Genomic DNA, 27,688 nt, shown 5'->3' with positions numbered 1-27,688 from the left:
TTTTGTTTTGTTTTTAAAATCTCAGTACTTGTTTACCTTAACTGGGAGATAAACATTTCAAAGGAAATCAAGCTTGGGTCTCAAGTGACTATCAGGCCTTTGCAGAGGCTTTCAGGAGTTCTGACATGTTTATTGGGGAATCACAGAAAATTCAGGATTCGTTCTTTCCCCCTCATTCATCACTGATTTCCATTCCATGTACTTTCTGGATGGTATTTAAACCTGGCTTTTAGGAAGGCCAAGATGAGTCTGTTTCTAGGATGTTTTAAAAGATTCTCGAATGTTCTGTGTGGGGGTCCCAGGTGCTCAGATTTCTGTAAGTCGCAGTCACACTCATCTCCACTTCTCACCTGTTCGTCCCTCCACCACCACTTGCCGAGAGGCGATCCCTCCGCTCACTGTTGTGACCACCACGGAGTAGAGGCCGCCGGATTTGAGCGAGTGGAAGCTGTACCAGCTGGTCTCACTGGAAACACTTTCATTTTTGATGACCACATTTTCATGGATCAGTAAGACTTGGTAAGAGTCTACGTCGCCCAGCGCCTGAGTCCAGTTAGTAAACAGACTACTGGTCATCCCTTGGTTGGCCACGTGCAAGCCAGTAACTTGGGCAGGTACTAAAACACAAGCAGACAGAAGACAAAACAATGACACTTAGTCACCCCAAGGAAGTGCAAGAAAAACGAGTCAAAAAGGGAGACAGACTTGAATGTGCCAGAAATAATCTTTTTGTTGTTGCTATAGACTCTCAGTCCTATTTCCTGCGGCATAAGGCGAACTACCCACCACAGAGGCTCTGCTGCTTTGAAAAAGCTGCTTAGATGGGAAATCAAAATTCTTGTGGATCCAAGGACGAGATGATGCATGCTTAGTAAGTAGGTTTGATTTTAAATTTCAAACATTGATAGCTACTTTTTTTGAAGCCCCATCAGGATGCAAAGCCATTAGATCAACCTGAGCTAATGGTTGTTCTGGGGTGGTATCGGGAAGTTCCTTCAACCTGATCATTAAGTCCTGGTCTGGCAAACCGGTTAGTTCTCTACAGGCACATTCTCAAAGAGGCCATTATTATTATACTACATATGTGAAAATGCTACAATAATATAAATTGTATTATAATGTGTAAAAATAATAATAATTATAGTTACTACTGAATGCCTACCAGTTAAGTGCCAGTTATGCTCTATAAAAAAGGTGATATCCTTTATAAAAATTACATTATGTGATACTCATTCAAAATGGTAAAGTTGATTTTATTATTTCCCTTTATTAAGGAGGAAATGAAAAAATTATAAAATGTAAGTAATTTATCCTATATCACAGGGCAGACACATAGTCAACCTGAGATCCAAACCTAGGTCTGTCTAACTCCTAACCCTTTTCCTGATTAGCAACGATTGCAACATCCAACCTATCTTTAACAAATCTTACACACAGATCTTGAAGTTGGTGCTTGATCGACACACATTCTTCTTGGTGTCTCTGTCCTCAATGATGATAACCAAAGGGACTGGAAACTTAGCACTCCTCTTTGTAAAGTTCACTGACTTTGGATTAAAATATGATACAGGCATACTTATTAAAAAATGCTGCTACACGTGCATTAGAAGATTCCATTCTAACTACAATGGTGAAAACAATTTTGAAAAAAAAAAAAATAAGGTTGAGGAGTAGCATCATTGGATTTTACTAAAAAGCAACAATATCAAGCCAGTGTGACCCCGGCAAAGGATAGAGAGATACGTAGATTGATGAGAAAGAATTGAGAGCCCAGAAATAGACCAACAAATATGTAGTCAGTTGAGTTTTTAGAGATGCAAAGGCAATTTAGGTGAAAGGATAGTCTTTTTAACAAATAGGCTAGAGTTATTAGATAGCTATATGCAAATAAATAAACCTTCACCCATATCTCATACCCTACATAAAAATTAACTGAAAGCAGATTATAGACCAACATTTGAAACCTAAAACTATAAAACTTCTAGGAGAAAATATTTGTGACCTTAGGTTAGGCAAAGATTTTTTTAGATACAACACACAAAGCATAATCTATAAAAAAAATTGATAAACTAGACATCAGAATTAAAAAGTTGTGATCAGGACAATATGATCTTATACTTACAGAACCCCAAAGACTCAGCCACAAGACTCCTGGAAGTCATCAAAAAATACAGTAATGTCTCAGGATATAAAATCAATGTCCACAAGTCAGTTGCCTTTGTATACGCCAATAACAGCCAAGATCAGAGGCTAATTACGGACACAACTCCCTTCACCATAACTTCAAAGAAAATGAAATACCTAGGAACATACCTAACAAAGGAGGTGAAGGACTTCTATAAAGAAAATTATGAAATCCTCAGGAAGGAAATAGCAGAGGATATTAACAAATGGAAGAACATAGTATGTTCATAGCTGAGAAGAATCAACATTGTTAAAATGTCTATACTTCCCAAAGCAATCTACCGATTCAATGCTATCCCTATTAAAATACCAACATCGGGGCGGCGCCTGTGGCTCAAGGAGTAGGGTGCCGGTCCCATATGCCAGAAGTGGCGGGTTCAAACCCAGCCCTGGCCAAAACAAACAAAATAAACAAACAAAAAAAAATACCAACATCGTACTTTCAAGATTTGGAAAAAATGATTATGTGTTTTGTATGGAACTAGAAAAAATCCTGTATAGCTAAGGCAGTTCTTAGTAATAAAAACAAAGCTGGAGGCATCACCATACCAGATTTTAGGCTGTAGTACAAAGCCATAGTGGTCAAGACAGCATGGTACTGGCACAAAAATAGAGACATAGACACTTGGAATCAAATAGAAAAGCAGGAAATGAAAACTAACATCTTACAACCACCTGATCTTCGATAAACTAAACAAGATCATACCTTGGGGGAAAGACTCCCTATTCAATAAATGGTGGTGGGAGAACTGGATATCCACATGCAAAAGACTGAAACTGGACTCACACCTTTCTCCACTCATAAAAATTGATTCGAGATGGATAAAGGACTTAAATTTAAGGCATGAAACAATAAAAATCCTCCAAGAAAGCATAGGAAAAACACTGGAAGATATTGGCCTGGGGAAAGACTTCATGAAGAAGACTGCCATGGCAATTGCAACAACAACAAAAATAAACAAATGGGACTTCATTAAACTGAAAAGCTTCTGTATAGCTAAGGAGACAACAACCAAAGCAAAGAGACAACCTACACAATGGGAAAGGATATTTGCGTATTTTCAATCAGACAAAAGCTTGATATCTACAGAAAACTCATATTAATCCACATGAAAAAAGCCAACAAAATAAAACCACATGAGATCCACTATACGCCTATTAGAATGGCTGAATTTTAAAACAAAGAGCTGACAACACCATGCTGTTGAGGATGTGGAGAGTGGAAATCTCATACATCGTTGGCAGTAACATAACAATTTTACAACCACTTTGGAAAACAGTTTGGCAGTTTCTCACCAAGTTCAACACACCCTTACCATATGACCCAGCAATATGGGAGGTAGGGATGATGAAAAGGATCTTAAGTCTAAAACAATGCCTTGGACTTCCAATTCTCATTGTGTGATGGGCTGGATACCAAGAAAATCCCTTCTATAAACACAACTATACATGGTGAATAAAATGTAAACATGTTAATAAATTAGTGAGTTATTAGGAATGTAAAGAATTCCCAGAGGCTGAAAAGTAAGGTGATGGAGAGGTAACTAGATCACTGAAGTAAACTGTTGTCTTAAGAACATCTTTCCAAACGTAATTTTAAGCTTCTATTTGTGGTCTTAATTGCAGGATCTTGGAGATAGGAGGTAAATTGTAGGACTTTTCTAGGCTGAAGAAGTTCTAGGCATGACCTTGGGTCCTTCCAGGCTACATCCTAAGTGTAAGGTAAATAAATATTTCCTCCCTACTTTCCAAACCACCTGGCCTTGTTAGTCGTGGGTGGGGGAAAACTTTTCTCTGGGCATTGATAATCTTAAGAAAATTTCAATGTGTTTGCAATCAGAACTCATAAAAGCTGAATGACCAAGAAAACCCCAGTTTGATAATTTAGATTAAAGTACATCTGATTTGATAGTAGTCCTGCCCACCTAAAAGAACCAAATGAAAGAAAATTCTTTCTGAAATTCACATTCAAACAAAGCCTCAAAGAATTCCCACAGGATAAAATTCTAGGGAATAGACATTACAGTATAAGAAATCACAAACATTTAAGGAAAGAAAGCATCGTGAGCAAAAGGTAGGAAAAGCAATAGACAAGGGGATCTATTTCCTAAATTACCAGGCACAGAATGGAAAAGAAACATTGTTAATTTGCATATAGCAACAAAAGAGGAGAATGAAAATATAACTAAACAGCATCAGCCCATAACATAGATTTGAAAGAGAGACAAAGACAATGTTAAAGGGAAGTATACAAGAAGTAAAATTCAACACTCAAAGGGTGGACTTAAAAATAGATTAGACAGAGCTAAAAAAAAAAGGATTCATGAACTAAACACAGAGAGGCCAGATATGGTGGCTCACGCCTGTAATCCTGGCACTCTGGGAGGCTGAGGCAGGAGGATTGCTTGAGCTCAGGAGTTTAAGACCAGCTGAAGCAAGAGCGAGACCCTGTCTCTACTAAAAATAGAAAAACTGAGACAGGAGGAGCCTAGAAGTTTGAGGTTGCTGTGGGCTATGATGACACCATGGCATGCTACCCAGGGCAACAGAATGACACTATGTCTCAAACAAACAAACAAACAAACAAAAAATACTAGGCTCGGTGCCCATAGCACAGTGGTTGGGGCGCCGGCCACATATACTGAAGCTGGCGGGTTCAAACTCAGCCTGGGCTGGCTACAACAACAAAAATAGCCAGGTGTGTGGTGGGCGCCTGTAGTCCTAGCTACTTAAGAGGCTGAGGCAAGAGAATCGCTTAAGCCCAAGAATTTGAGATTGCTGTGAGCTGTGATGCCACCGCACTCTAACCAAAGCGACATAGACTGTCTCAAAAAAAAAAAATACTAAAACAAAGAAATGAAGAAATTATCAAGACTGTAGTCCAGAGAGCAAATACATAGAAAATATGAAATATAAAAATAAGTTTGTGTGTGTGTTCTAGAATGCCAGAAGGAGACAGGGGAGTGGGGGGAGTACAGAAAAGGCAAGAGGCAATATTTCAGAGTTAATAGCTGAGAATTTCCAGGATTGTTGAAAGATAATAATCTGAAAGTAGGAAAATCTCAAGCAAGGTAAACAAAAAACACATCCACGTCTAGACCATCACTGTGAAAAAAACTTGAACACAAAGAGTGGCTCTTAAAAGCAGGTAAACAGATGAATTCCTCATAGAGAAACAAAAACTAGACTGACAGCTGACATTTGAACAGCAACAGTCAATGACAGAAAGGGTTCAATAACATCTTAAATGTGCTAAGAGAAAATAACTTTCAACATAGAACTGAAATCTATGGGAACTGTCTTTCAAGACTGAGAGCTATATAAAGACATGCCCTGCTGGGCACGCTGGGGGCACACGTAGTCCCTGCTGCTCAGGAGGTTAGACAGGAGGATCACTCAAGCCCAGAAGTTTCAGGCCACCCTGGGCAACACAGTGAGACTCTGTGCCTAAAAGTAAATATATAGGATGTCCATAACATGAACTTTATGGACACCCTGAATAAATAAAAATACGCCCAGCAGAAATGTAAAAATGGAGAGAGTTTGTCCCTAGAAATTTTTAGTAAAGAAATCTGAAGAATATTCTCCAGGGTGAAGGAAAATAATCTCAGATGGAATTTCTGAGATATAGGAATAAAAGATGAGGGAAAAGATGATAAATCGATAGGTAAATCTAAACAGATTTGACTGTATAAAACATTAATTCCATTGGGCGGGGGGGGGGCAAAAAAAGAGAGAGAAACGAAGTACAGGACAAAAGTAGTCTATAAGGTGAACAGGGAATCTTGGTAATGACTTTGCTCCCCATTCCACCGGGGAAACGAGGGCAACTGGCTCAGGCTCAGGCTGTGATCCCAGCACCCTGGGAGACTGAGGCAGGAGGATCCCTGGAGCTTAGGAGTTGGAGGCCAGATTGAACAAGAGCAAGTCCCCGTCTCTTCTAAAAAATAGAAAAATTAGCCAGGCACTGTGGTGCATGCCTGTAGACCCAGGTACTTCAGAGGCTGAGGCAGGAGGATCCCTTGAGCCCAGGAGTTTGAGGTTGCTGTGAGCTGGGCTGACACCATGGTGCTCTAGCCTGGGCAACAGAGTGAAATTCTGTCTCAATAAAGAGAAAAAAGAAAGAAAGAAAAGAAAGGAAAGAAAAGGAAAGAAAAGAAAAGAAAAGAGAGAGAGAGACAGACAGAAAGAAAGAAAGAAAAGAAGACAGCTGCCCACCACTCCATCCAGTCACCTACTGGCATCTCACACGTAGACTCTTTCCTAACTGACCCTAAATTTAGCTGAGATCCTTTTTCTAAAACCAGTTCCCTCACTTGGGCTCCAGGTCCAAACACCTTTCACTTGCTCAAAGAATAACTGCAGCAATTCTTCCCTCTCTTACACCATCATCACCCTCTCTCTTCTAGATCATTCCCGTCAGCATAAATTATGCTGTTACTTCTTCTACCCTGAAGACGTGATCCTCCTTTCAATGATACTCCCTTTTTAGATGCTGTCCTATTTCTCTGCTTTCCTTGGCAACCTTGGAAGGGCTGTTCTTTACTCTGTTTCAAGTTTAGCAAAATAAACCCAAGCAAAGTAAAAAGAAGGAACCCATAAAGATGTGAAAATGAGTCAAACATAAAACAAATACAATGGAAAGGATCCATAAACAAGGCCCAGGACGTAACAGACACTCAATGAGTATTTATAAATTGCATGTCAAATATCAAATAATTTAGCAGAAAGAACACTTTAAAATCTAAAATGTGTATACATAATTTACCCGTTCTTCCTTTTATTGAAGAGGAATTTTGTAAGTCTCCACTAATGCTGGTGACTGTGGCCCTGTATTCCCGTCCAGGCACCAGGTCAGTAAAAGTGAATTCTTTGGCATCTCTGGAGAGCGGCTTGTGGATGAGCAGCAGATCTCTGTCGGCGAGGGAAACGGTGTACTTCTCCCACTCTGCTGCAGGGGTCTGCCACATGATGCCCAGCGAGGTTTCGTTGGCATGCTTGACACGAAGTTGCAGGATAGCCAGGGGGGCTGAGGAAAGACCACGGAGACCCAGGTCACCGCTCGTCCCAGACACACGCACCGAGCACCCTTTTGAGAGCCAGACTCTTCTATCCTAAAGAGTGCTCCAGTTCAACATTTTTTTTAAAATGTGAATACTAATATTTTATTGAGGCAATTCAAGGTCATATAAATGAAGAAGGGAAATAACCTACTGCCTGCTCTTCTTCATTTTGTTCATTTAAAATTTTTTTTTTATTAAATCACAGCTGTGTACATTAATGCTGGTGCATCTTACAAGGGTACATGTGAAATTTACTCAATGTAGAATATAAATGTCTCAACACAATAACTAAGAAAATGCCGTGAAGGCTATGTTAACCAGTGTGATGAAAATATTTCAAATTGTATATAAAACCAGCACGTGTACTCCATGATCGTATTATTGTACACAGCTATGATTTAATAATAAAAAACGAACAAACATTTTTTTAAATGAATGCTTACAAGGATTAAAAATAAAAAATAGCTGGACCAGGCACAGTGGTTTCACGCCTGTAATCCTCTGGGAGGATGAGGCAGGTGGATTGTCTGAGCTCAGGAGTTTGAGACCAGCTTGAACCAGAGTGAGACCTCATCTCTAAACTAGCCGGGCGTTGTGGTGGGCACCTATAGTCCCAGCTACTCGGGAGGCTGAGGCAAGAGAATCGCTTGAGCCCAAGAGTTGGAGGTTGCTGTGAGCTGTGATGACACTACAGTACTCTACCCAGGGCAATAGAGTGAGACTCTGTCTAAAAAAAATTAAATTAAAATAAACAAACAAATAAATAAATGGCTTATCACTAAAATCTTTGTTCATGTAACATAACCAGGAATAAGGACTCAAAAGGATACTACTGGAAAACACCTCACTGGAAGGTGTCCTTCATTTTTCACCACCCTATTAATAGTTCATCTCTTCATACAAGTTCTGTAATATAAACATTATTTGATCTAATCTTGTCATCCACAAAAACCACAAAGCAAAGTCTATGTTTGAGTATTTGGGTGGAGTTAGGAGAATGTGTGACCCCCGTGACTCGGAAAGACCGAGAGCATTCCTGCTGAGTTTCTGAGGTGGAGACACTGGTGTGAGTGGGGAGGGGGCAGGTGAGGAGTCAAAGGATCTGATGAAGGACCTCCTCACCTAAAGAATCAAAATTGCTCCCACTTCTTTAAAAGACTTCTTCATTACAATTGTCAGGAGACGTTGAGAGCAAAGTGTTGGTCCCACAAAAATACCAATTATGAAAAAAATCAAGTGTGTAAAATTTCATTATGATTTTTGTATCAGAGACATTGTCTCTAATTGAGTCCCTGACTCTGCAACTTCCCTCATTGCTACATAGAAGTATTCTGGTTATTTACTTCAAAGCCTACTTCAAACGACCTGAATAAGATAAACTGGGGATGCAAATGGAGAAAAATTCTCCTGAGGATTATGCCAACATGCATAAAAAGTGAACCCGGGAGTCTGAAGTTGCTGTGAGCTCATTCTGTTCCCTTGATCTTACATCTCCAAGTAATTTGAGGTGAGTGACAAACTATTGCAGAAGACATAGATGCTCGTCCAGTGAAATACTAAAACTGGCTTGGTTTAAGCTGATCGTGGTCTTTGATCACCAGCCAGTGGATATTTGGAAGACAGGGCTGGCAAGCTATGGGGGTATCTCAACTCTTTTTTTTTTTTTGACATTCTTGTAAGAACATTGAATCAACGCAGTTCTTCTCTACTGTGAGGCAAGACTAAGAGAGAAGGTATTTGAATTTCACTCCAAGTATGGAGTGTTTCACATCACAGGGATTATCACAGAAGTGTTAAACTTGGAAGGGAAACTCTCCTAATAGAAAGTTGTGAAAACAGTCTCTGAGAAGGTGTGACTTAGGAATTGCAGTATAAGCAAGAATACCAAGGCCCATGTTCAGTATCCTCATCTTCCCCTTCTCTAAAACCCAAACATATCTTTTACCATTTGAATCCCTCTTCCTTGGCCCCTGAAATCCCCACAAGTCAACATCAGGTCAGGGCAATGGTCCCCTAATACTTATCACCAGCAAAGGGTTCTCCTCAGAATACCTATGCTTAATGGCATTTAAAATGTCCTTCTTTTATAAAATAATGGAATTGCCAGTGGAAGTGGATTTTTAATCTTCTAATTTGATATATTAAATGTTAGCTACCCTATGTTGGTCTGCAAGTCTGTATTATCTCAGATTCAGGGACACCAGCCTACGACATTGGCAGCTGCGTGGGTTACTCGGGAGAGGGAACCAATTCAGATTCCGTCGGTCGCTACCACCTTCATTGTTTGCTCACCTGTTCTGCCCTGGCAATGCTCAGAATTCTTCAGATTTCCACTCTCCACTGTGACTTCTACCTGGTACTGTCTTCCCGGTACCAGCCCCAGGTCGCCCGTGATATAGTGTGTCTCCTTCTTGGCTACCGTGGTGTTGAGCAGAGCCACTGATTCATTGAAGAGCAGGATGCGGTACTGCTCCCAGTCTCCAGCAGGGGGCGACCAGGTCACCTTGAGAGACCTCGCCCCACTGTCGTTGGCCTCCAGGTTCCCAACTTTATCTGGAACTAAAAGGTGGAAGGACGTCAACCGGGAGATGCTACAAACCAAAAGTAAGGATAGTCATTTACTTTTCATGGGCAACAGGACTGGTGGGCAGTGGGGCACAATCTTTGCAATTCAAAACGTTTATATCCCCTTCCCATGTCTGTGGTTTGCAAATGAATGTTCTTTCTTCAGTTTGGAGACATTTGACACTCAAGAAATGTATGCTGGGCGGCGCCTGTGGCTCAGTGGGTGGGGCACCGGCCCCATATACTGAGGGTGGCGGGTTCGAACCTGGCCCCCGGCCGAACTGCAACAACAACAACAAAAAATAGCCAGGCGTCGTGGCGGGCGCCTGTGTTCCCAGCTGCTCCGGAGGCTGAGGCAAGAGAATCGCTTAAGCCCAGGAGTTGGAGGTTGCTGTGAGCTGTGTGATGCCATGGCCACTCTACCAAGGGCCATAAAGTGAAACTCTGTCTCTACAAAAAAAAAAAAAAAAAAAAAAAAAGAAATGTATGCTAAAATCATGTTAGTAATATATCTTAGTAATGTGATCTTCTGTAGCACTGTTAATAATCTAGCCATGGGAACGTGTTTTTTTCTTTTTTTTTTTATTGCCCTCGGTAGAGTGCTGTGCCATCACAGCTCACAGCAACTTCCAACTCCTGGGCTTAGGTGATTCTCTTGCCTCAGCCTCCCGAGTAGCTGGGACTACAGGCACCTGCCACAATGCCTGGCTATTTTTGGGAAAGCTGTTTTTTATTGATTGTACTCTAGTCCTGGAGACAATACTGACATTATAATGATGGTGGCATCTTTTGGAAGCAATACTGGATGTTGTGGTCATGAAGCATTCCTCTTTCTTTTCCACCTGAAAAGATTCATCTTCTTGCAGTTGTATCTCTGATCTTTTAACCTTTTTTTTTTGTCTTAAAATCATTCAAAATCTGTCCATAAACTACAGTAAAATGTCAGGTCCTTTACTGGCACGTGTGACTCTTCACGTTCAGACCCCCATCCTTCCAGTCTTCACTCCCTCTGGCCCTACCCCTGGGAACGCGGGCCTCCAGCTGTTCTGCAGACTTGGTGCCTTTGCTTGTACTGTTCCTCCCACTTCAGATGCCCTGCCCTCTTTTCCCTATTCATTTGCCAAGAACTGCACATTTTTAAGGTCCCACTGAACAGCCATTTCCTCCAAATTTTTACCACTTTTCTGAGAGAGAATTTTGTTCTCTTTCCTGTCTGATCATATAAGTCCTTTCTTGAGATTTTTAGTAGCACAGAGAATGTGGACTGTGGAACCAAAAGGCCTGGTTTAAATTCTCGCTCCCCCACCTACTGGCTGGTGACTCTGGGCAAGTTATTTGACTCGTCTGAGTTACCTGTAAAATGGGGATAAGAACAGGACATATGTCAGGGTTTTCTTTTGAATGAAATAATGGACATAAAGTTCTCATCAGTGCTTGATACATGGAAATATCAATACCATTGTAATTATTAAAATGTGCTGTTTTTGTTTTTGTTGTGTATATAATTCTTTATGTGATTGAGATTGAGATGCAACCTCCCTAAAGCAAGGTCAACAAACCTTTTCTGTAAGGGCCAGGCAGTGAATATTTCGGGCTTTGCAGGCCACATACAGTCTCTGTCTCATAGTTCTGTTGATATCTTTTTGTTTTTGCCTTTAAAGATGTAAAAGCAACACTTAGCTTGGGGGTGCTAACCAAAAAAAGGCCACAGAGCAGATTTGGTATCACAGGGTACAGCTTCCTACATCCTGCCCTAAAGGCAAGTAGCTTGTCTTTTTCATTTTAACTATACCCAAAGCTCCCAGCATGGTAATTTACACATATAAGATCATCATTTGGCTGGCGGGGCGCCCATAGCTCAGTGGTTAGGGCACCAGCCACATACACCAAGGCTGATGGGTTCGAACCAAGCCTGGGCCTGCTAAACAACAATGACAAGTGCAACAAAAAATAGCGGGGTGTTGTGGTGGCGCCTGTAGTCCCAGCTACTTGGGAGACTGAAGCAAGAGAATCTCTTAAGCCCAAGAGTTTGAGGTTGCTGTGAGCTGTGATATCACAGCACTCTACCGAGGGTGACAAAGTAAGACTCTACCCCTCCCCACAAAAAGAAAAGATCATCATTTGGCAATACAAATTAATAAAGTTATGTATGGAAAACATGATTAAGTGCTAACTGGTCCTCATTGTAAGACTGGATCAGAAACGACTTATCCATTGGTATCAATGCTAGCATATAAGCTGCTTAAGTGACGTGACGTGAAAAAGCCCAAGGCAGAAATAATCCAAAGATCCTTCAGGAATCCAGGTGTTTGCTTGACTCACTCAGATGAATACGACAAACCCTCTGCCTTACTCTGCAAATTGGCCCACAGACATCCTCAGTCACATGAACACTACTTCCTAGGCAAGAAAAGACATTTTCCTTCCCACTTAGTTTTGTTGTATTCTAAGATGGATCTGAGAGTTGTTTGGGTAACCCAGGCGTATACTGGAGCCCAAGACTCACGTGTTCTTCCCACTGCCATCTTCTGAGCAGACAGTTCGCCAGAGACACAGCTGATGGTCACTTGATACAGCCGTCCAGGGGCTAAATCTCTGAAGTGAGTGTCAGTGAGCTCGGGTGCCAGCACTCGGGATTCCTGGACGGCCCCTTGGTGAGACAGGGTGATGTTGTAGGAGTCCACATGTCCAGGAGGTCTTTGCCACTTGACTCGTAGAGCGGTCAGACTGCCCTCATTTGTCACCTTCAGATTTGAGACTTCCATGGGGGCTAATTAGAAAAGAATGGAAAAGAGACTTTTATTCAGGACATTTTACCAGACCTGTGGCAAAATTTTGATTGTATTTTAACTTCTGCAAGCCACACTCCTTGCTCAGAAGAAAACAACCACTTTGAGAGGCAAAAATAATACTATAAAACCAAATGAAGGCTGTATGTTTAGTGGCCAGGGCATAATCCTGGCATCAGGAGCAGGACTGGGGTTCAGACTTGGCCGTCGGTCAGCTGGGAAACCCTGGGCAGCTGTCTCTGGATCACTGAGCCTGGAGTTCCTTATCGGCAAATGAAGCTTGGTCCTTTCCAGATATGAAATTCTTTAAGTGGAATGTATAAAAGGTCCTGTCCTAGGCGGCACCTGTGGCTCAAGGAGTAGGGCGCCGGTCCCATATGCCGGAGGTGGCGAGTTCAAACCCAGCCCTGGCCAAAAACCAAAAAAAAAAAAAAAAAAGTCCTGTCCTTTGTCTAATTCTTTCTCGTCTTTGTATATTTAACAATATCAAGTATATAATGACTGTTCGATAGATTGGTGATTACAAAATTTTGTGTGCTAAAAATACTTTGTCTTGCATACTAACTTATGATAAAGTTAAAGAGCTATGTTACTATTTCATCAAAGGAAAATGATTATAGAGGTTATAGAGATGATTATTATCCTTTGGTGAATATTTTTTCTGCCTCTTGTCCATGGGCTTCACAAAGGGTATTGAAAAGTATAATGAGGCCATAATGTAATCCTAGCCTGTAATGGCGCCTATAATCCTGGCACTCTGGGAGGCAGAGGCAGGTGGATTTCTTGAGCTCAGGAGTTCAAGACCAGCCTGAGTGAGAGTGAGACCTCATCTCTACTAAAAATGAAAAACTGAGACAAGAGGATGGCTTCAGCCCAAGAGTTAGAGGTTTCTGTGAGCTATGATGCCACAGCACTCTACCAAGGGCAACAAAGTGAGACTGTCTCAAAAAAAAAAAAAAAAAGAAAAAAAGAAAAGAAAGAAAAGAAAAGCTATAAAGGATGATGCCCAGGGGTGTCAGCTTTATTAAAGGGGCAGCAATCCACCTGGTCCTGGCTGTGCAAGGATGGCATCTGCACCCACGGGCAGTTAGAGGCCCCTTTTATATGGACCATAGTGGGCAGGCACATGCTTGCTTGGAAAGTTAGGGTATTTCATTTGGGAAATTCACAGGGGGTGGGCTAGCCAGATCCTTTGCATCTTTGTCTTAGGAGGAGAGGAGGAAGTAAGGAAAGGGTTTGTGTATGGCTATGTTAGGCCCCCAAAAAGGTGTAATATAAATTAATGAGGTTTCATGAAAAGAATGAATGCAGCTCATTGATCTTGCAGTTAGGAGTATAATGTATTTCTTGATAGACATAAATAACTCTTATGATGAATGATATATGTTCTCCGGGAATGTCTACACATCTTTGAAGTAAGTTATATAAATGTACAGATGTCTTTAAATATGCCTCTCGCCAGCCTCTTATAGTTTCAGAAATTCTCCCCACTAGAGCAATTTCTAAGGTGCTGAATATTTTAGATTTTCTCTTAAAATTAGGTAACTTACCAAGAGAGGAGCTCTAATAACACTTTAGTCCTACCGGAAATATTGGCATCTACTGGAATGTAAGCTCCTTGAGAACAGACACTCACCTCTTTTGGATATTGTTATACACAAACCTGCAGAGCCCGGCACGTCGCTCACATGCAGTACATTTTGGCTGAATTAAGGAATGTCTGTAAGAATTATTCACTAACACCATAGATTAACCAGTCTAGGTTAAACTGTGAGAACAGCACTTACGGTATTTGGCCCCAGGACATATTTTGTTAGACAGATGGTTTTGGAAATGACTGTCACATGGGGTTAGGTCTGTGTATCATCCTAACACACTAATCCTGGCTCTCTGTGGGTGATGTCACCAGGGAAATGCTGCAGAGAAGCAAAATGCCAGGAGATGCTAGTACTAAAACAAGAAGCTGGGACCGTATCAGCAATTAACTTTGCCCACTTCAAAATGTTGCCAAGAGCTAGTCTGAACTTTAGAATAAAAGGGAATCTCTCTTTTCTGAGTAGAAAAACAGAAATGTAACAAGAGTCTTCTATAACTTATGTGAATTTCAATTTGCCCTACGGTACCATTATTCAAATAACTTAATATACCTGATTTATTAAACACTTCCTTTTCTGAGCTTTATTCTGGTTCTAGATGCTAAGGGCCACTTACCTGTCCTGACTAGTTTCCGCCTGTAGTTCTGTAATCCGGCAGCCTCTGTCACAATAGTGAGGTTGTACAGGTGGCCCGGTGTCAGCCCGTAAAAAGCATAGGAAGTAGCATGTTTGTCCACAGTGCTGCCATGAACTAGGGTCCCTTTATCCATTAGCATCAGCTTGTACCGTTCCACATTCCCAGAACCATGGGACCATGAAATCAGGAGAGAATTAGCTTTTGTGGAAACACCAATGTCTTTCACAGGAGATGGTACTAGGGAGATAAAATGCATGTCCAAAATATCACTCATAATTTCCTTATGGAAGACACAGACGAGTTTAATTAGAAACCACACCTTGATTTATGCCCATCTTTACATGTCGACTTGAGCAATATCTTTATGAGTAACTGGACTCTGGAAATGTCCCTGGAACCTTCCTTAATGCTCTGTTCTACATCCACAGGCTAAGGCTGCAGAGTAGTTGGCTTGTCTACCACCCCCACTTAATAGGCATTAAGGTAGTTTTTGGAGGAAGGAAAGAACTATAGAAGATGAAACATACAGAAATTTAAAAAGAGACAAAACAAGGGAGAGTGAAAGTTATGAAAGACATACTCAGGGAAGGAAGTAGCCGTGTGCTGCAGACATCCTGACTCCCAGCCGCTCTTCTCACCACATCAAGGAAGCAAAGACTTGTGCCAAACACAGGGTGATTTAGGAAACATCATGCCTTGATGTTATGAGAAGAACATACACACAAAGAAGGAAAACATTTTACAAATACATTTTATGCAGCACTCTGGGAGGCAGAGGTGGGTGGATTGCCTGAGCTCAGGAGTTCAAGACCAGCCTGAGCTACAGTGAGACCCCCGTCTCTAAAAGTAGCTGGGCGTTGTGGAGGGCGCCGTAGTCCCAGCTACCTGGGAGGATGAGGCAAGAGAATCTCTTGAGCCCAGGGGTTTGATGTTGCTGTTAGCTATGAGGCCACAGCACTCTACTGAGGGTGACAATGTGAAACGCTGTCTCAAAATAAATAAAACAAAACAAAATAAAATAAAATAAATATATTTTATGGCACTAACTTAGAAAATGAGGCAGAAAATCCTGTTGCCTAGGAATTGAGTTAGAAGGGGCCTTTGAGAGTATTTATTTCTGGGCAGTGCCTGTGGCTCAAAGGAGTAGGGTGCTGGCCCCATAGGCTGGAGGTGGTGGGCTCAAACCTAGCCCCAGACAAAACTGCAAAAAAAAAAAAGAGAGTATTTATTTCTAGCTGGAGAACATTAGAGTTCAAAGCAGTCCCAGGTGTGGCTCATTCAAAATCACTCAGCAAATCAGTGGCACAGCCACACACCCTATTTGTGATTCAACCTTTTAATGTGTCACACGACACATGACAGAAATTAATTACTAGTTCATTAAATTATTAATGGTTGGTCTGGGGTACATTCCCACTCCCAATTCTTGGGACTATAACCCCAAAGTGTCACAGACTATTGAAAACTCAACTATTTATAAATGAATCTTACCTGTTGATCCATTGGTATAAACCGAAGCAGAACGTTTATCTCCAGAAACAGCTGTGATGGCAATGTTGTATTTGTTACCAGCAGTCAGGTTTAAAAACGTGTATTCATTCCTTGAAGTGCTTCCTTGAATTCGGACCTCCTTTATCTTTTGGCTGTTACCATCAAACAACTGCACCTGATACCAATTGGCTTTCCCGGGGGAAGGCGTCCACCAGATGTGCAGGCTGGCTGACGTGGTCTGCCCTTCACTGACTTCAAACCTAGCAGGAGGTAGAGGGTCTACAAGACAAATACCAAGAAAAAGGGAATGGCTTGAAGACCTTTGTACATAACTTGTAAACAAGCTTATTTTGCTACAATCCAGATTCATTTTTTCTTAAAAACTTAATCTTCTACCTTGGAAACAAATTAGTATTCCACTTCACTTCCAAACTTACTATTTCACTTTTAAAAGGAAAACCCCCACTTAGTTAGTAGTCACATGAAATCTTTTTTTCTAATAAAACTTTTTTGTTACAGTTGCTTTGACTTTGAAAGTCCAAGCAAGGTCATATTTTCTTTGGCCTGCAAGTTTAGCAAACTTTTCAGACATTGACAAACATCCAAGCTATCCCTGGATAAATACTGAAAACCTCAGTAGAAAATATAGGTATCTTTTAACTTGGGGTGATTTTTTTTTTTTTTTTTTTGAGACAGAGTCTCATTATGTCACCCTTGGTAGAGTGCTGTGGCGTCACAGCTCACAGCAACCTCCAACTCTTGGGGTTAAGCGATTCTCTTGCCTCAGCCTCCCGAGTAGCTGGGATTACAGGCACCCGCCACAATGCCCGGCCATTTTCTGTTGCAATTGTCATGGTTGTTTTGGCTGGCCCAGGCAGGGCTCCAACCTGTCACCCTCAGTGTTTGTGGCTGGTGCCGTAACCACTGTGCTACAGCCACTGAGCCAACTTTGGGTGGTTTTTAGATATTAAATATCCAGAAAAGATATGGATTTGATAAGCCTAAGGGAGGTGTGCTCACCAAAATGGATTCTCCCAACAACTGAGATTCCCTACATGCCTAAAATTTTAAAATATTCATTTTGGGGTACTTTGGAGCTGCCTATGCCCCCAGAACAGGTGGGAATGGGGAAGTCTTGCACCCAGCTCTTAACTCGATTTCAACGCTCAAACCTGTGGGTCAGTTTGAGGGATTCTACTTTGTCTGTGTTGAATTTCCACCATTGAACTTGAAATAGGATAAGGAACATATCTTTGGGTTAGGGACTAGGTCAGTGGTATTTAATGAGCAGCTATTCTTTCTACAGTGGGACGCGGAATCTGAGAAGTAAGGCTGCCCTCACCCTGAAAGCAGAACTCTAGAGAGAGAGCCACATGTGAGGAATTTTCAGAAGTCCTACATGGCTCTCAGTCTAGAAAGTGGAATAAAGATCTTGGAGACCCATTCCTAAGGGTCGGTTAGATGTTTTTGTGGCAGGCCCACAGAGACTCCGATTCTTACTCACCTCCTGCTAGACCATATTTTGTGCACAGTATAATGCCAGGAATTCTAGACCTTACAGAACAGTATATACTTAAGATGTTCACTTGTCATTAGCATACACATTTATATACAAAAAGAAATAAGATAACCTTATTCAATATTCAAAAGACATATATGGACAGGCAGCCCTTAAGAAGACTATGGCTGACCATGGACGCCAGGGGCTTAATACGATCTGTGACATCTAACGTCTCTGTCTATGTTTTATGCTGTGATTTATATGAGTACATCATATTATAAAATTTGGATGTTACGTAACATTTTATAATATCAATAATTAATAATAATATAAATATTAGCTGACAAGTAAGCTGAAGCAGCAGTAACTAAGGTAATTCACAAACAGCCCAAAGCACAGGGGAGATTAGAACACAAAGTTGGGTGGTCTGCACTCCGGCATAGCCCGATAGTTCACGGGACACAGTAGGTTCTAGAATCTGAAGGCCTCGGCTTGAATCACAGTGTCCTGCTTTGTAGGTGTGCACCTTGGGCAATTCCTCAGCCTCCCTATGCCTCAGTTTCCTCATGTATAAAATGCTCATAATGATAATATCTTTTTAGTAGGATTGTTATGAAGATTAAATTGAATATTATGTAAAAAACACTTAGAACAGTGTCTGGCATACAGTCAGTGCTCAGAGTTACCTCTTGTCATCCTCATCATTGTCCCTGTAACCAGGACAAGATAATTGCCACAGAAGCAGTGAAATGTCAGAATGCATAGTAGAGAGCAGGGGCTTTGGAGTCAGGTGAAAATTAAAATCTCAGCTCTGTCTCTTATCAGCCACGAGATTTTGGGTAAGTTACTTGGCCTGTTGAAGCTGCCGTCTCTCATCTGTCTGGGGAGTATAATAATAATACTTCCTATATGCCGAGGCAAGTTTTGAGAAGTAGCAAGATACAGAGGGGACCATGGGATTCCAACCGCCCATGGAACTCGAGAACAACCCTGTCCTACACAACTGAGATGACGCATGTGTGCTGAAGTGGCATTTTGAGGACAAGGACGAGAGGGACAGCGGCTTCCAGTGATAGTGAAAAAGGGATCAATTCAGTCATCTACATCTATTACCAAGCCAGATAAAAATGGAAGAACATGATGTTATCATCATTCTGATTTGAACATACATAATTTGCAAAATATGAGCTATAGAAAATGAATTTTAAGGTTGCGTGCTTCAAGGGCGAAGTTCAGAAATGTAGACTTTATCTAATCTCTCTGAGCCAGAAAACAAAACAGTCAACCCTTTGTACATCCGCTACAACAAAGGAACAATGAGGCTGGGAAGTGCCGGGGCTGCAAGAACCTGTTCTGGAAACAAACACTTGAAACCCCATCGACACTGCGATAAAGCCTTTGCTGGCAGCTGTCCACGCCTGCTCTGCGGGCTGCAGAAATCAAATAGCTCCAGACTTCTTTTTAATCTAAGCCAAATGAAAACTCTGCTGTATTAAAAATTTTTTTTTCAATATTTTATTAGATATACTCTATCAGGGTTGCTAATTTCATATATATACATACAGATACCTCTCTCGATAGATTGATAGATAAATACATGAGCAGCCATTCTTTCTACAGTCACCTCAGCCTACCTTCTATCTATCTATCTATATTATTTTATTTTATTTTGCTTTTGAGACAGAGTCTCACTCTTTCACCCTGGGTAGAGTGCTGTGGTGTCATCATCATAGCTCACAGCAATCTCAAACTCCTGGGCTCAAGACATCCTCTTTCCTCAGCCTCCAGAGTAGCTGGGACAAGTGCCACTTGCCACAATGCCTGGCTAGTTTTTCTATTTTTAGTAGAGACAGGGTCTCACTTTCTTGCCCTGGGTAGAGTGTCATGGAGTCACAGCTCACAGAAACCTTAAACTCCTGGGCTCAAGTGATCCTCTTGACTCTGCCTCCTGAGTAGCTGGAACTATAGGCGCCCACCACAGTGCCTGGCTTGTTTTTCTGTGTTTAGTAGAACAGGGTCTCATTCTTGCTCAGGCTGGTCTTGAACTTCTGAGCTCAAGAGAGCCTCCTGCCTCGGCTTCCCAGAGTGCTAGGATTACAGGCATGGACCATTGTGCTGGGTCCAGAGACAGACAGATTTTTAAATGCTGCTTGAAAATTTGGTCACATACCTGTAATCTTGTATCATATGACAGATCATATGGAACTATGAAATGCAACTTGACTTGTGTGATTTGTTCTGAGGGATAGAGGTGGCAGTGTACACATTTGTGCATACACGGCTTCCCTGGTTTTTCCACTACTCTTATACATAGTAACCAGTGAAATATTAAAAAACATGAAAACTGTCAAAAACCATAAATCAAGGCTTTGACCTTGATCGATATACCTAAATTTACCATTAGCTATAAATTTAAGATATCTTCATATTTCTTAGTTCCAGACAGACTTGAAACATGGAATGCTAAATACAAAGTTCTGTTGGTGTTCATCTGACATACTCCCCAGAATTCCATAATAAGCAGGCTTGATGTCAACCTATTTTTTCTGTTCCCAAAGGAAAAGGCAAAATTTGGCAAAATTCCTGAGCCAAAATGAATTATGTTTCCTTTTCATAAAAAATGTGACAGGACACACTGGGTGTGGTGGCAGATGCCTGTAGTCCCAGATACTCAGGAGGCTGAGGAAGGAGGATCACATGAACCCAGGAGTTTGAGGCGGTAGTGTGTGATGATCTTGCCTGTGGATAGCTGAGCATCTAGCCTGGGCAACATAGCAAGACCCCATCTTTAAAAAAAAGTGACTTAGAAAGAGGGAGAAAGTTATAATGAAAGTAATATTTGCTGCTTAATTTTTTTTTGTTAGAGGTAGTCGTGAAAGCATTAGTATTTATTGATATAGGAATTTGTAGACTGCTTAAAATTTGTATCAATTGTATTTATTTTAGAAATAAATTCAACTTGATAACAAAAGGGCAGCCAAACTATGGCTTGGACTGAAAGCTTTTCCTGAAGGTATAACAGCACCACTGTATATCTGTGCAGGATCTGATAGTTTACAGGGCGCTTTCTCAGTTGGAGTAGGAACTTGGAGATGTTAAATGATTTGCTCATGTTGTACAGGTAACAGGGGGCACAGCTGAACTTCTAACATTTGACTCCAAATCATGTGTTCTTCCTATCACACTTCAGCTGTCCCGGTGTAGGAAATAATGTCCCAAATTGCATATTCAGTAGAATATCAAACAGAATAGATGTGTATGGAAAAATTATAGGTAAAGTTGTAGAATTTTTCGATTGGTGGTTTGGATATTGTAGTCAGTTAAAATGAATAACAGCAGTGATGACAACTAAGTCTAATTCTGCGGCCATGAACATGCCTTTTTTCAAAATAATGTTTTTCTTGCCTGTTCCCTTTCCACCTGATTTTATTGCCTTAACCTGGAGTCCCATCGTTTTATGCTGGAGTACTTCAAGCGTTCCCTACGTGTCGTCCTTATTTTGTGTTTTCCCTCCACTATTGCCAAATAAAAGTTCTTTGTCCCTCTCTTCCTTCTGTCGTCCTTATCCCCCTTGAAGCATTCAAGAACTTTCCACAACTTTACATTTAGGACAAAGCCTACACTTCTTCCAAGGCACTGGAGGTCTTCTCAAACTGGATAGTTTCCCAACTTCACCTTCCACCATGATCTCCAGTCTATGTGACTTTTTAGTAATTACAGAGCCAATTTCTGTATTTTTACATTCTAGGTAAAAGTGGAGTGGTTAGGGAGTTCTATAGGAAGCCACATTTATGTAATACTTGCATTAAAATAGAGTAAAAATTCACTATTCATGTAAGAATTAGACGTTTTCTCATGAAAATCAGGGTGGAGGTGGGGCAAAGCCCCCAACTATCCCTTGGTACAGGTGTTTGAAAATGAGAAGAAAAACAAAATGGAAAGGAATTGCTCACAACCTCTAGCTAACTAAGTGCACTTCTAGAGAGGTGATTTCCTTGACTTGGTTGATTTTCTGGCTCATGTTGAAGAGGACGGACTATAACTGTGCTACCGTAGCACGTCACTGTGCATCAGATGTAACATCCTGATACCCCAAACACAAAATTCAGCCACTGAGGAGTTTTAAAAATTTTAACAATTTCAAAAGGGAAGTTAAGGCAGTTTGATGATCATTTGTGTCACTGCTACCAACAGCACCGGACACCGAATTATTTTCTAGCTCATCACGTCAAGCACCAGGTATGTAAACAGGTAGCGACAAGCACTCTGGGGAGTAAGGACCGAAAGATGGATTAAAGGGAGGCTGACTTTTGAAGTCAGAATTGAACCTGGGATCAATTTCTAACACTGTCACTTATCACAGGGGTAGCTTTAGGCATGTGGTTTAACCTGCTTGACCCTCAGTCTCCTCATCTGTAAAAGGGGTCTAACAATACTTCCTCACAGCACTCTAAGTGTTAAGAGGCAATGTAGGTAAAGGGTTACCTGCAGCCCCCAGCACCTGGTGTGCACTCAGTAAATGGAAGTTGGTACGAGGACGGCAGCTTCTCTTGCTATTAATATTACAGAAATACAGGCCAACATCAATGCTAAATATGCAAATTGGGAATGATATTCAAGGGCAGAGGTCTCAGTGGTGGACTTCATGAAGAAGGTGGACTTGAACAATTTTGGAAGGTCAAGTAGGACTGAAAAGTCAGAGAGATGAAGGAGCATTCAGATGAAGTCCATAGTCAGACTGAGAGAGCCAGTGCAACTAAAGCAGGGAGAAGCTCACGTCTAGTGAGTATCGGGAATCCAGATGCTCACAGACACTGCTGTGCCCTCATCACCAGAGTATCGTTCCCTGGTCCAACCTCAGTTCTTTGATTAGCAACAACTGAGTCTTTCTGAATATTATCTAAAGTGCTATATAAATACAACATAGAGAAGTCCCCTGGCCGTTTTTCTGATCATATCAATGCTGTCCCTAAGCCAGGGATTCTCAACCTGTGGGTTGCGACCCCTTTGTAACAATGAAAATACATCGTGGCATTAGGAAGGTTGAGAACCACTGCCCTAAGCACTCTTATGCAGAAACTCATGAGCTGTCACTTGATGAATACATCCCACCCTGCACATCCAGATATTAAGCAATTATTGCTAAGGGTAAATGTGATAATTACATTGTGGTTTTGTCAAAAAAAAATCCTTATCTTTCAGAGATGCAGATGGAAATATTTATAAATGAAGTGAGGGTGATGGCGACTTGAACTGCAGCAAAATGACGTGCTGTGGGGGACTCGGTGGGGACACAGATAAAAAAGATTCATAAATTAGTAATCAATGAAGGAAGAAACAACAAAACTAAAAACAAAAATCCCTGGAAATCTATATCGACCATGTTCTTTTCAGTTGCAGATTATATGTTTGGGGCACAGACGCATCTTAATTTATACACATTCATTCATTCATACAGAATGGGCCCAAGGTCAAAAGGTATAAACCCTCTCCTTTATTCCCCAGAGGAGTCCACAGAATTGGTGTCTGGAATATAAAACAATTTGTCTTTGTTCTCTCATTCTGTCTGGACAAATTAGATAGTGTATTTTTCTAGCTAATGTGTAGAAAGCTATGCCTACTAGTGGGACTCAAACTAACAGAAGAGCACTTCTAAGCAGCTGGAAGGGGATCGGTCTTAGAGAGACAGGCTGATTCACTCCACACAGGTTGCTGTGCTTGACCTTAAAATCCCTGAAATAAATGGACTGTAAATGGCCGATTGGTAAATACTGAGGTCACCACCTAAAGTTCAACACAACTGAAAATCAACGGTGGCTCCCAATTTCTTTAAATAAAAATACATTTAATCATTATTCTGCTCCTCTGTCACCTAAATACATATAGATTTAAAACATTTTGTAATATATTTTGCCCTCTTTAAAAGTTGACTTGAAAAGTAGCAAAAAAAATCAGGTGGTAATTTAAAAGAACGACTCTCAGTTTAAGAATAAAATAGAGTAGAGAAAGAATATTTTCGGTAGAGTAGTAGAAAGAATATTTTTGCTGGAGTCAGTAAACCAGAGTTTAAGTTCTGACTTTCCCATATATTAGCTACGGTGATTTGTAAACATTACCAGTTAGGGCTGGGTGCAGTGGCTCACACTTGTAATCCCAGCAATCTGGGTGACCGAGGCAGGTGGATTTCCTGAGCTCAGGAGTTCAAGACTAGCCTCAGCAAAAGTGAGGCCATCTCTACTAAAAACAGAAAAATTAGCCAGATGTTGTGGTGGACGCCTGTAGTCCCAGCTACTCGGGAAGCTGAGGCAAGAGGATTTGCTCAAGCCCAAGAGTTTGAGGTTGCTGTGAGCTATGATGATGCCAAAGTGAGACTCTGTCTCAAAAAAAAAAAAAAAAATAGAAAAGAAAAAAAAATTACCAGTTAGTTCTTTGAGGATCAATCTCATCTCTAATCTCACAGTAATAATAATAAGCTTACTTGGTGTGTGTCACACTTTATGGGGGCAAGACATGATTGCAAGAGGGACTTTACCTAACAATTGCAATCAGTGTAACCTGGCTTATTGTACCCTCAATGAATCCCCAACAATAAAAAAAAAAAAAAAAAGAAAAAAAAATAAGCTTACTAGTATGCTTAGTACACATCACTTAGTATGTGATGAAAACTGTTCCAGAATTTTTATGAATAAACCAATTAAAACCTCATGACAACTCCATGAGGTGGGCATCATCATTATTACCATCCCCACCCTGCAGATTAGGACACATGGAGAACACGTGGCCAGCACGTGACAGAGGCAGTGGCCTTTGTGACTCAACTCTCAGCCCCGGTACAACCTGCTCCTTACAGTACCCTCTTCCCAAGGTTCCCATGAGGATAAAATTAAACAGTAAACGGTTAGTGTGATATCTATTTCATACTCTTACCTATCACGAATGGCAGGCGAAAGTGTTTTATATGCTATAAAAGCACTATACAAGTATTAAAAGTATTTTGCTCTTCCTGAAGAAGACAATAAATATTTCCAGGCATTACAGATTTACTCAAACTTAAAGAGGAATGGTACTAAAATCTTAAAGTGAATGAATAATACAAAAATTATATCCATAGCTCCTGAACCTCAGTATGCACTGATTCACCCTGATATTTAAAATGCAGATTCCCACAGCTCCATTCCTTCTAAATTCTAATTCATTCCATGTAGGGCAGAAACCAAGAATATGAGGCAAGCAACACAGAGATATTAAAAAATAAGGATGAGTGTGATAGCTCAAGCCTGTAATTCCAGCACTTTAGGAAGCCAAGAAGAGAGGATCATTCAAGGCCAGGAGTTTGAGATCAGCCTGGGCAATACTGTAAGACCCCATCTCTACAAAAAATAAGCAAAATTAGGCATGGTGGTGCATGCCTGCAGTCTTAGCTACTTGGAAAGCTGGAGTGGGAGGATTACTGGAAACAGAAGTTTGAGGTTGCACCATTGCACTTCAGCTAGAGCCACAGAATGAGATCCTGTCTCAAAAAAATTAATTAAAAAAAGATCCTGTCACCAATTAAACTGACTGCATTCCTTTCCTCTTGGGGGCCCAATGTGTAATCCTCGTAAACAACAGCCTCCTTGGTAGGGTACACAGCCGGTTGCTTGCAAGGGTTGCTCTAAGGGGCCTTGGAGACAGCCCTTTCTGATGGATGTGTGTGTGTCAGATCTTGTGTTGTCTCAAATTTAAGCTCCAGACAGGAGTGCAAAGGGCCTTTGAAAGTCCCCAGGGCACAGTGGCCAGGGTTCACATTGGCTGGATCCTCATGTCCATCCACCCCAAGTCACGAACAAGGACCTTGTGACTGAGGCCTTAAGGCCGCCGTCAGGTTTCCCAGCCAACAGAAGGTCCCCATTTCAAAGTAGCCGGGCCCTACCTTCTTCAGATGAATGAAGACACGGTGGCTGAGAAATGGCTCAGCCCAGATGGACGTGGGGTTGGATATATTCCCAGTCACCGCGCTCTGGACGAGAGGTGGGCCCTGCACTTGGAGGGGGGGGCTTCTGCTGTGCCACCCTCTACTATTCATGCCCACCAATAAATCCTACTTCCTGTCTACAATAAAGGCTTGTGTTTAAAGCTACATAGGTGTTACAGACTGAATGATGCTCCCACCAAATTTGTATGTTGAAGCCCTAAACCCCAGTACCTCAGAATGTGATTGAATTTGGAGATAGGAGGCCCTTTAAAGAGATGATTAAGTTAAAATGGAGTCTATTTAGAGTGGGCGCTCAGAGAGAAGATTGGTGCCCGGATAACAGAAACACAGGGATGACCATGTGAGAGCACAGCAAGAAGGTGACATCTGCAACCCAGGGAGCGAGGCTTCAGAAGGAACCAAGCTTACAGACACCATAACCTTGAAATTCTAGCCCCAGGGATTGTGAGAAAATAAAATACTATTATTTAATCCACCCCCGGCTGTGGTATTTTGTATGGCATCCTGACAAAACTACATTTTGAAGTAGAGACAATAGCTGATATGGTGACTTGCTAATTAAAGTCCCTAAAATATTTCTTATTAAAGACCAAAGGAATTAGCCATAATTGCCTTTTTTCTATGCAAATTAGCAAGTAGCTGGAACTGACTAGCATGAGGGAAAAGGCCACTAAAATATTCTTTTTACACGTCAAGTTCCCTCCCTCAATATTATATCCCATACCTGGGCTCTATAACTCACACATAATCCAATGAGATTGACGACACTTTTGGAATATGTACCTACATTCTCTCACTAAAATATTAATTTCTGTCATTCACATCTACCTACCCACCTATCCGTATCTGTTTATCTATCTATCCATACATTCATCCATCCATAGATCCAGGCATTCAACAGTCCATTCATCTAACCAATATTTATAGAATGCCTATCATGTGCCAGATGCCATTTTAAGTACTAAAAACCTACTTTTTTTTTGTTTGTTTAAAGACTGTCCCACTCTGTCACCCAGGCTAAAGTGCTGTGGCATAGACCAGCTCAACCTTAAACTCCTGGGTTCAAGGAATCTTCCTGTCCCAGTCTCCCGAGTAGGGGGGACTATAGGAACCTGCCATGACACCTGGCTAATTTTTCAGCTTTTATTAGAGACAGGATCTTGCTCTTCCTTAGGCTGGTCTCAAACTCCTGAGCTTAAGGGATCCTCCCACCTCGGCCTCCCAAAGTGCTGGGATTACAGGCATGAACCACGGCACGCAGCCTAAAAACATACTTCTTATTGTTGGACAAGTGATGCCCCATAAGGGTTCTAAAAGAAAACTGTGAAGTAGAAGTCATTAGGACGCATTCAGAGAAGGAAATAAACGAAGTGGAATTCTGGTAAATCGTTACCTAAAAGGAAAGCTACAACTCAGCTCTGGAGAGTTCCAGGTAGACAGTTTTTCTAAATCTTCCAATATTGTAAGATAATTCAGGCATTTGTGATTTTTAGTGATTTTTTTTCATTTTTAGGCTGGTGAAATAATCTGAAATCTTTTCACAAATACTATGGGAGCCAAATAAAACATAGCTGGCATCTGGACACCTAGACATCCCCAGAGGCTACTGGTTTGTGACCTCTGCTCTAGACTATGAGGATATAGTTTCAAAAGTGCCAAGTTATTCAACATTTGATATGTTCGCTATCTGATTTCTGGTGAATTCACAGATAAATAATACGGCTTTCAAAGGATATTCTTGCTGCATTGGCCATTTAATGACCAAATAAACCTGACAATGGCCAAATACCATCTCCTCTGTGGTTATGAAAGCAAGAGTCTGGATGAGCTGTGACAAAGCTCTGTCACCATCTCCATCACAACCCCCTCTCACTGCTGCACCAACTAC

The 27,688-nt window shown here is 41.2% G+C and overlaps 1 protein-coding gene and 1 non-coding gene across 3 annotated transcripts in view; one reads left to right on the top strand and one right to left on the bottom strand.

The window, feature by feature from the left end:
* PTPRB (protein tyrosine phosphatase receptor type B) overlaps positions 1 to 27,688 on the bottom strand; it is a 133,573-nt gene that overhangs the window by 58,400 nt on the left and 47,485 nt on the right. For both annotated transcript variants that reach the window (XM_053583627.1, XM_053583628.1), the window contains 6 exons: positions 16,325 to 16,603; positions 14,813 to 15,070; positions 12,319 to 12,582; positions 9,540 to 9,806; positions 6,953 to 7,213; positions 351 to 617 (listed from right to left, as the gene is read on the bottom strand). In XM_053583627.1, the coding sequence (XP_053439602.1) occupies positions 351 to 617; positions 6,953 to 7,213; positions 9,540 to 9,806; positions 12,319 to 12,582; positions 14,813 to 15,070; positions 16,325 to 16,603 (1,596 nt within the window). The remainder of the gene's footprint in view (positions 1 to 350; positions 618 to 6,952; positions 7,214 to 9,539; positions 9,807 to 12,318; positions 12,583 to 14,812; positions 15,071 to 16,324; positions 16,604 to 27,688) is intronic.
* Positions 25,367 to 25,501, top strand: LOC128582842 (small nucleolar RNA SNORA70). The gene has a single exon (XR_008379270.1). It is a non-coding gene; the product is annotated as a small nucleolar RNA SNORA70 (small nucleolar RNA).

Source organism: Nycticebus coucang, chromosome 3, assembly GCF_027406575.1.
Source record: "Nycticebus coucang isolate mNycCou1 chromosome 3, mNycCou1.pri, whole genome shotgun sequence".
Taxonomy (NCBI): domain Eukaryota; kingdom Metazoa; phylum Chordata; class Mammalia; order Primates; family Lorisidae; genus Nycticebus; species Nycticebus coucang.
The sequence above is the reverse complement of the archived record's forward strand: the minus strand, read 5'-3'. Positions and strand labels throughout refer to the sequence as shown.